The 9,737-nt window shown below is 43.6% G+C and overlaps 1 protein-coding gene across 1 annotated transcript; it reads left to right on the top strand.

The window, feature by feature from the left end:
• The first annotated feature begins 1,106 nt into the window (after positions 1-1,106).
• LOC139615292 (acidic mammalian chitinase-like) lies at positions 1,107-8,707 on the top strand. Its single transcript, XM_071473110.1, has 12 exons — positions 1,107-1,322; positions 1,693-1,737; positions 2,389-2,418; positions 2,513-2,717; positions 4,518-4,574; positions 4,668-4,833; positions 5,798-5,922; positions 6,236-6,359; positions 7,118-7,300; positions 7,708-7,824; positions 7,971-8,097; positions 8,310-8,707. Exons 2-12 carry the CDS (start codon positions 1,719-1,721, stop codon positions 8,516-8,518), a joined length of 1,362 nt encoding a protein of 453 aa, XP_071329211.1. The 5' UTR covers positions 1,107-1,322; positions 1,693-1,718; the 3' UTR covers positions 8,519-8,707.
• The last annotated feature ends 1,030 nt before the right edge of the window (positions 8,708-9,737 follow it).

Here is a 9,737-nt window from a genome sequence, read left to right as displayed (position 1 = left end):
TTATGATCTCACAGTGAAGCTGACCTTTGACCTTTTGGATATAAAATGTTATCACTTCTTCATTTTATCCTGTTGGACATTTATTTGTTAACGTGCCATAACTAGTGTATGAATTTGTGAGTTATGGTCAAAAACATATTTTGTTAGGTCACAGTAAGTTTAACCTTTAACCTTTGACCCTTGCTCCACCAAAACCAGATCAGTTCAGCCTTGAGTCAAAGTTGAACATTTTGTACCAAATTTGAAGAAGCTCCCTCCAGGTTTTACTGAAACATGATGCTCAGAGTCTTCATGTGGACCAAGAGAAACCTGGTTATTTAAATGCACGTGATCCTAACAGCATCCAGGTGTCTGATTGTTTCTGTACCAATGTTCTGGACCAGTTTTATGGACCAGTTGTACTGGAGCAGACTGATTAAAGATCCTGATCCTGTCCACAAAGCGAGGCTGCCTCTGTCCAAACCCAGATACTGGTGATGGACTGGTGACTAGTTTAACAGCTGCCACATGTTCAGTACAGAAGACAGATCGGAAGCCGTGTGTTTTCTCACTGTTGAAAGAGCTTGGCTAACAGTTTCCCCCTGCGTCCTGCCTTTGTGCTAAGCTAGACTAAATGTAGAAACTGACATGACTCAACTCATTCGATGTGTGCGTGTGACATAGAAACCAAGCATCTTTATTAACTAGAGTGTCTCTGTGGCCACCTGGGTCACATGGACATGCTCATCCAACCAGAGGTCCAGACCCTAAGGTCCAGACCCTGAGATCCAGACTCCTGAGGCCCAGACCCAGAGGTTCAGACTCAGAGATCCAGACCCTGAGGTCCAGACTCCTGAGGCCCAGACCCAGAGTTTCAGACTCAGAGATCCAGACCCTGAGATCCAGACTCCTGAGGCCCAGACCCAGAGTTTCAGACTCAGAGATCCAGACCCTGAGGTCCAGGCTCCTGAGGCTCAGACCCAGAGGTTCATTAACCAGATTCCCAGCAGGAAGCTGAGAGCTGGATTTTAGTCTGTCAGCATCTTTTATCATCTTCACTTTTTCATCATTACTGATCATTACTTCCTGTAATTAATAAATGCAGAGGTCGACTGATTGCTGTTATCACTGCAGTTTGACTGTTACGTAGAGACTGAGCTGATAGTCTGTTTCCCAGCAGCTCTTGACTTCTCCCGGTCTCCTGGCATGTCAGTCAGACTCCCCCCTCACTGAGCTCTTATCTGCTGCACTTTGCCACCGGCTATTAGTCATTAATGAGTAAAATATAAATCTGACCCAGCTCGGCCGAGCCTGGACTCTGCGTCTGTTCCTCTTGAAGAAAGGTAATGAGATCGTGCTCAACACCAGTCGTCATGTCTGGATTTGTTTCATGTAGATTAGCATTTAGCTGCAGGTTGTTGTGCGTGAACAGGTTTTACTTTATGATTCATTTCGTTTACATTGACTCATCTGAAAGATGCTGCAGGACTTTTTATTTATAATAATCAGTGAAACTAAAAATGTTTCCATCAAAATACATGAAATTAAATCAGCTTCTTAAAATGATTTATTCTATCTGTAGAAATGATGTCTATATAAAGTACAGAAAAATGTCCACCAGTTAATGTGTGTGTTGACTCATTAACAGACTGATCGTTAGGATCAGTGGCCGCCCGATGTCTGATGTGTTTTATATCATTTTCTCATCAACAGAAAAACTCCAATCTCCAGAGAGAACAATGGCGAGACTCCTGACAGGTAAATACCATTCATTCATTCATTCATTCAGTTCACTCAGTTCACTCAGTACAGTTCAATTCAGTTCAAAGCCTTTATTATTATATGTAGAAATAAACACGTTATCAATGCGATGAAATTCTTAGTTTTCTGTCTCCTGATGTCGTCAGTTGCTGTATCTGACCGAAAAATCTAAGAAACCATAATCCTGACCAGAAACTAAACTGAAGACAGAAGACGACAGATGTTTCCGAATCCACACATCTGTACATGGAAAGACTTCTACTCACAGACAATGAGAATTAAAATAAAGAAGTCTGTGTAATATGACAAAAGAAGTTGCTGTAGTATAGGTGTCAGCCTCAGGGGTTTGAATTAAGTCCTGGTGGGTTGATAGGTTTTGTGTGGGGGTGGGGCTACTCACTGTAACTTCCTCCGTTTGTATAACGAATGGAATTGAGGAATATAAAATGATTTTACTACTAAAAATAATAATGATAATAATGATGATTAAATCATTATTAATTATTATAATAGCACTTTTTCATAGGAAGTGAACTGTACCTACACTATCGGTTTTGGGTTGTGCTGAGATATTGTTTCTTTTCTTGGACATGAGATGTTTTTATGTGTCTGTCCCTTGTGTCACCGTTCCTGTGTTTCCTCTGTCAGCTCTGGGTGTCCTGCTCGCTCTGCACATGGGTGAGTATCTGCGTCATGTGACGGGTTGCCACTCTTCATCAAACTCAGAACAAATCTCAGAGTCTCACCGCCACTGTGCTCTACCTTCCTGCAGCTTCATCCAATAAGCTGGTGTGCCACATGACCAACTGGGCCCAGTACAGGCCCAGCGTGGCCAAATTCACCCCAGACAACATCGACCCCTTCCTGTGCACACACGTCATCTACACCATGGCCACCATCAACAGCTTCAACCAGATCAGCGCCATCGAGTGGAACGATGAGCAGCAGTACCAGAGACTCAACAGCCTCAAGAGTGTGTGAGTTTACGCAGTGTGTGTGTGTCAGCTGACACATGTGCACCACACAGCGTTTACAGGCAGGATTCAGTCTGTCCAGTCCTCCAAGACCAGACCAGTGCCTTTTTAACGTTATTCAGCCTGGAACTGTTTGCAGCTGGAGTCCTGTTTCTAGGTCGTCACATAAATAACTATATATATATATATATATATATATATATATATATAGAAATAATGACATATTTTCAACATGATGAATGCATTTTAACGCACCAACCATCACCATGTCAGCTATTAACAAAATTAACATTTTCTAACGGCCACTGTTAACAGATGTAATTGACCAGTTTTTAGGTGTCAAAAACAGAATGGGTCAACAGCAATCAGGGACAGGTGCAAAACCAGACCTTTTACAATTTGACATAAAGTACAGCTTCACATTTCCCCACATAGTTCAGTACAGGTGAGCACATACCTGTGTGGGCAGCCATGTTTGCTTTGCTCTTGATGACCTGCTGCTCTCAGGTTTACTGATCCTCTGAGACCAGGAACCATCTGCTCCCAATAACACACAGTCTTCGAAGCTAGCCGGTAGTTTCCCAGGTGTTTCCTCCAACAGTATTTGGCCAATCAAATAGCAGCATTTGTACCATCCACCTTCATCACCAGAGCATTTGGGCGGGTGTTTTGTTGACATTGTTGACTTCACCAGCCAAGAACAACCTAACACACCGAGTTGAAACTGTCCAATCAGACACTGACCTGCAGGCAGGGTTCGCAACACTTTCCCCAAATGACCCATCAACTCCAAATGTCACTTATTTTCAATCTCAAGTTTTAGCTCAAATTCATGTTCAAATTTATTGTCGTTTAGTGTCACAAATAGATTCTGAGAATGAAAGACATTTATTAGGGACTGAACTGTGGGTTTCACATGTCTTGGTTGATAGATGAGCATTTTTGGGGGGGGAGGTCATGGATCAGAAACCACCATTTGTGTCCTGCAGTGTGACACAGCTCCTCTGTTCAGAGCTGATCAGGGTGTTGGTTGTTTAATGGCTTTGTGAAGTTGCTGGGTATTTACAGGAAGTGGATCACGCTGGTCACACAGATCCAGATCATCTCAAACATGATGAGTGGGTACAGTCACACTTTGGCTGATGGTGAAATGACCATTCATTTCCTGGGCAACAGCTCTGGTCAACATTCATAATGTCAAATATACACTTCCTCAAAACATGCAACATCTGTGGAAGTGTGTGATAAAACTGCACATTTTGAAGAGGCCTTTAATTGTGACCAGCCTGAGGTTCACCTGTGTAATAATCCTGCAGTGTCATCAGCATCTGGGCTTGCCACACCTGTCAGGTGGATGGATGATCCTGGCAAAAGAGAAATTCTCACTAACACAGATGTAAAGACACTTGTGAAGAAAATTGAGGAGAAATAAATCCTTGAATGTTGAAAAAGTCTTAGATCTTTTATGTCAACTCATGGAAAAGTGGAGTGAAAACAAAAGTGCTTAAATTTCAGTCAACTGTAGAAAAGAAACTGTCCTCCTTTAACAACGAGCCCACAGGTAGTCTGTGCAGCGGTTTGTTACCACCCACAGTCAGGTTTTCCTGTTAGGAGACCTCTAGTGGCCACATTAATTATGATAGGAGCAAATGATTGCTGGTATGTTCCTATTGGTCATATGTGAGGGTACAACAGGGTCGTTTGGGTTGGAGGACTTCCTTCCTATCATCAAGTTAAATTGGAATACGGTGATGTCATCAGCGTATGTTTGACCAGACACTCTGCTTGTTGCTCTGCTTTTAGCAATCCTGCTCTGAAGACCCTGCTGTCAGTCGGAGGCACAGTCAATGGAATGAGCCCGTAAGTTCAAATGCTACGACAGTCTACCGCACACACTCTCCTGCTTCGGCAGCAGAATGAATGCCACAGTTTTTATTGTCTCCACCCCACTAGATTCATCACCATGGTCGCCAAACCCGAGAGTCGTGCAGCCTTCATCAGGTCGGTCATCAGCTTCCTGCGCACCCATAACTTCGATGGGCTAAACCTGGCCTGGGAATATCCGGGACAGAATGGCAGCCCACAGGAGGACAAGGAGAGGTTCACTCTGCTGGTCACGGTTAGCATGTCCCCCAATTTTCAATACTAGTTTTTGAAAATCAGACCTTCATTTAAAAGCAGGAATGTATCACTACCATTCAATAGGTATCATTGATTATGGGTGGGGGTGGGGGAGGGGGGTGGGGGGTGGGGGGGCGGGGTTACATGTGCACTACGGACCATCACTGTGGCTTTTCTTTAGTCTACCACCAGATGCAGCCAATAAATCCAACACACACAGTAGTGGCTTTAAAGACTGGCCTCAAATCCTAAAATAATCAGTTTACTGCTCATAGTTTGAAACACAATAAACATATTTGATAAAAAAAATGAAATACATGCAAAACCCCATATGAGCCAGCCAGAAATAGATATGTCATGATTTTTAGCTACGCTAGCATCATGGCTCTAGAACATTCAGTCAGTCCACCACCTTTGACCAGACCAAAACATTTCAGCTGAGGATGAATCCTACTGACCTTGGTGATTCTGTCTGATTTTGACATCACCTCGGCACCACCAGAGGGCATTTATTTTGGTTTGCCATCAAAATTTACCTCTTTAAGCACAGCTGTGCTTAAAGGAGCTGTTTCTTAGTTTTGCTATTGCTGCATAGCCAACACAGTCAACACCTATGCAATTACTGTTATAACTGTAGTACAGCATTCAAGTAGTACGCCTTTTTAAATAAATTTGCTGATGCTAACATTGTAGCAATAGCTAAACTTACATATAGCTCCTATAAGTACAGCCTGACAGAGTCTTGATTACCTGTTAGGACGACCCCACCCTTGAGCTAGTCAGTGTTATTTTAAAAGAAGAATAGGAAATTAATCTATAAAGTTGTACTTTCTTGTTATTGTATGATAAACTAATGGAAATACAACAAGAAATGATGATATAGCACAGTGAACGAGTGAACAAACTGGTCCCACTCAGTGTTGTAGTGTGAGACAGACATACACAGTGGTGTGTGCCTACAGGAGCTGTCCACTGCCTTTGAAGATGATGCCAGAGAAAACAGGAAGACTCAGCTGCTGCTGTCGGCCAACGTTGCTTCTTTCCGTCCCACCATCAACGGAGCTTACGAAGTCGGCAAGATTTCACCGTAAGTTTGATTTCACTGGACGCAACTCAAATGTAAGGTATCAAAAAGGTGTAGTTCTGGTATCAGCAGTAAAACACAGCTATTGTATTGGTGCTGATAATTTAAACTAAACCAGCTCTACTTACTGTGTGTGACAGATACAGGTGTCAGTATCTTCTCAAGGACATGTTAGTAGGACACATGACAAGAACTCAGCATGAGACCAGTGTTCACTGACAGATCACTGGACTCCTCTCAGATATCCCTCCTACTGTCAGGAGTTAGGATATATACTACGACTAATCTTTTACTGCTGACCTTTCAAACCCAACAGCCACCTTGACTTCATCAATGTCATGACCTACGACTTCCATGGACACTGGGAGGCAGCTACTGGACACAACAGCCCCCTGTACCGCAGCTCTGTGGACACCGGCTCACACATTCATCACAATATCGTAAGACGCACACAAACTACTGCTGTGTCTCAAATCAGATACATCAGTCAGTACACTCACATGTAGTGCACCGTGTACACAGTATACTCACATGTAGTACACTGTGTACAAATTATACTCACATGTAGTACACCGTGTACACATTATAATCACATGTAGTGTACTGTGTAGTGCACTGTGTACACAGTATACTCACTGGTGTAGTGCATGAATTTCAACAGGATGTCATCCCATATCAAACACTGCCGGGAAATAACGATCACGAAGTGACTGTGATTGTCGCCAACCTGTCTGCTGCTTTGTTCACTTTAACTTAAAATGGACATCCAGGTAGTTGTAGTAATTGTCTACTCAAACCAGCTGATACTAGACTGAAACCAGTTGACACTAGACTGAAAACAGCTGACACTAGACTGAAACCAGCTGACAGTAGACTGAAACCAGATGACACGAGACTGAAACAAGCTGACATGAGACTGAAACCATCTGACATTAGACTGAAACCAGCTGACAGTAGACTGAAACCAGCTGTCACTAGACTAAATGATCACAGGACATGATGATGTTATGAATATGCTACTTCCAGCATTATGTCATTGTTCCACCTCAGTTATGCACACACATTTTTGACCCCTCAGGAGCAGGAGGTCTCACAAACCTCATGACAATGAGTCCTATTATAATAATACTGACTGCAGAGATCAGATTTTTGTTGGCAGATAGTTGTCTATTCACATACCCAACATCCTTTTTGTTAGAACTCCTCTGTATCCCACTGGCTGTCTCTGGGAGCATCAGCTGAGAAGCTGCTGTTGGGTTTCCCCACCTACGGACGTACCTACCGCCTGAGCAGCATTGCTACCGGCCTGGGAGCTCCAGCTAAAGGCCCCGCAGACGCTGGCCCTTACACCCGCACTGCCGGCTTCTGGGCCTTCTATGAGGTACAGCACATTCATGTATATTCATGTAATAATCAGCTGAGTTTGTGCTGAAATTCAATACTGACTGCTGCATCTGTGTTGACTGATGTTATAATGACACTGGTGCATGTCCGCAATCGAATCAAAAACACCCAAACTGAAAACCCACTCTGCCTCTAAAGCCATGAAGAACTCACAGCCCTGCTTGTTCTGTACACTTCAACATTTCTGCAGATTAATTCAACTGTATCTCAATGTGACATCTACATTTGATCAGCTGTCCATGAAAATAAGAAAAATACACGACTGAACAGTTAACATTGTAAATGTAGAATAGAGGGTGAACTTTTCCTTTAAAGGATGACATCAGTATAGTTGGCCCATCCCCAGCCCTCACGAGTCTGACCTAACTCTTCATGTGCCACCAGATCTGTGACTTCATCTCCAGTGCTACAGTTGAATGGATCTCTGAGCAGGAGGTTCCTTACGCCACCTATGGCAGCTCCTGGGTGGGCTACGATGACATGCGTAGCTATTCTTCCAAGGTACAGGCTCCATTATTACTAACGCTGTCTCAATTACAGTCTGTCTCTGTTTATTAATGAACACTGGTACTATACAATAACTACGGTTAAGACACAGAGTAGGTCTAAGTCCATCTCTAGATGTGACTGATGTGGTCGTCCTACAGGTCCAGTGGATGACGGCCAACAACCTGGGAGGTGCTCATGTGTGGACTCTGGACATGGATGACTTTGGTGGATCCTTCTGCTCAGCTGGAGCGTATCCCCTCATCAACCACCTCAGAGCGTCCATGGGTAAAAACTAAAGCTCTGCTCACTCTGTTGCCTTTCACTATTGATCGCTAGCAATAACAGACACCTGAAAACGATGAAAACTGCCCTCCTGTATTTCATTGATTGCTCGTTTAATAGTTGTGTTTCATAACGTTCTCCGTTTCGTAACCCTCTCCTTACTGTTGGTGCTGGTTTAGCCTCTGCTGATTCTGTCCTCACATCTGACTCCTCAGGCTTCCCCCCAAAGCCCACCATCCCCCCGGCCCCCACCACTACCAGGAACCCCACTGACGACTTCTGCCGTGGCCGCCCGGATGGCCTGTATGAGAACGTGGCTGATAAGACCACCTACTTCCAGTGCTTCCAGGGAAACACCTACCTGCACCGCTGCCAGCCCGGACTCATCTACTGGGACTCCTGCAAATGCTGCAACTGGCCCTGAGTCAAACAGCCTTCTGCTATAACACACACTGAGTCCCTGAATGTAACAGAGAGTGAATTATGTTTGAATAAAATCTGTTGATTCACCTCATGGATCTGGATTAGAACAGGAAGTGAACCTTAATGAATCTCTGTCTCATTTTGCTCTTGACTCATCTGCTTTAAAGCAAAATAAACCTGATGAAAGACATGTCTGATCACTTGTACTTAATTTTCTTTACATTTTCTATATATTTTGAACTTTTAGTTAATTAATAAATATAATTTATACATCCTTACATTAATTCTAATTCTAGTAAAGGTCACTGGTGTATTTCCATTATTTGTGTCCAATCCTCAGTAAAACACTCACACAACTTTGAAAACAGGCTCATTTTCTCAAAACACTGAACACATTTCACAAAACCAGACACCCAGCACCTGCAAAACACCTCATACATACAACTCTTATCAGAACCAGACTTCTGAACCACATGACACACACTTCATTCATTTTCCCAGATTATTGTCCAAACAATTACAGACTGTTGAGCTCAATCAAAAGCACTAAGATCTTTGGTGGTCCTGTCATCATAGGTCTGTATGAAGAGCCTTCTGCGGAGAGAAACTCCTCAAGTCTACAGGAATATGTGCAGAAACACAGACACTGCACAACACCTTCTTTGAGAATGTCTCTGAAGTCCATGTGCTCTTGGTCTCAGTGGAGAACACAGGACAGACTGTGTTCTGATGCTGAGCCTTTGCATCTCTTATTGCATCGTTTATCAAACCAATATTACTGCTTCTAGAGCCTCTGAACATTGTCCTTTAACTGGTCAGTGTCGCATTAAGACATTTCTTTCCCACAGTACACTGTGGAGGATTTGTATTCCTGAACGTAAATGGGTTTCACACAACAGCTGCTGGTCACTGTGTGATTGGACGAATCCTGGATTGTACAGAGTCAATGGAGCCTAACTGTGTGGATGACAGAGGAAACAGGAAACCAGCTACTCAGCCTCTCAGTGTCATCATGTTGGTGACATGGTTGACTAACGTGGATCAGAAAGCTTTGTCCCCCCCCCCCCCCCCCCCCCCCATGCTCTACCCCTCTCTCTCTCTCTCTCTCTCTGCTGCTTCCAGTGTTGTTAGACACTCAGTGTTGAGTCGACAGTTAAGGTGTTTGGCCTGGTGACCAGTATGTTGGTCAACTGTTCCATGGGTGCTGTATTTGGAAGAGC

The sequence above is a fragment of the Trachinotus anak genome, unplaced genomic scaffold, assembly GCF_046630095.1.
Source record: "Trachinotus anak isolate AG129_WGS33_773 ecotype Australia unplaced genomic scaffold, CSIRO_AGI_Tana_v1 ptg000045l, whole genome shotgun sequence".
In the NCBI taxonomy this organism is placed as follows: domain Eukaryota; kingdom Metazoa; phylum Chordata; class Actinopteri; order Carangiformes; family Carangidae; genus Trachinotus; species Trachinotus anak.
This window is presented reverse-complemented; position numbering and strand designations above follow the sequence as displayed.

Excerpts from the sequence above, each read along its gene's own strand:
- LOC139615292 (XM_071473110.1), top strand. Across the intron at positions 2,419-2,512 it reads CCTGCTCGCTCTGCACATGG|CTTCATCCAATAAGCTGGTG; the intron begins GTGAGTATCTGC and ends ACCTTCCTGCAG. Across the intron at positions 7,825-7,970 it reads TGCGTAGCTATTCTTCCAAG|GTCCAGTGGATGACGGCCAA; the intron begins GTACAGGCTCCA and ends GTCGTCCTACAG.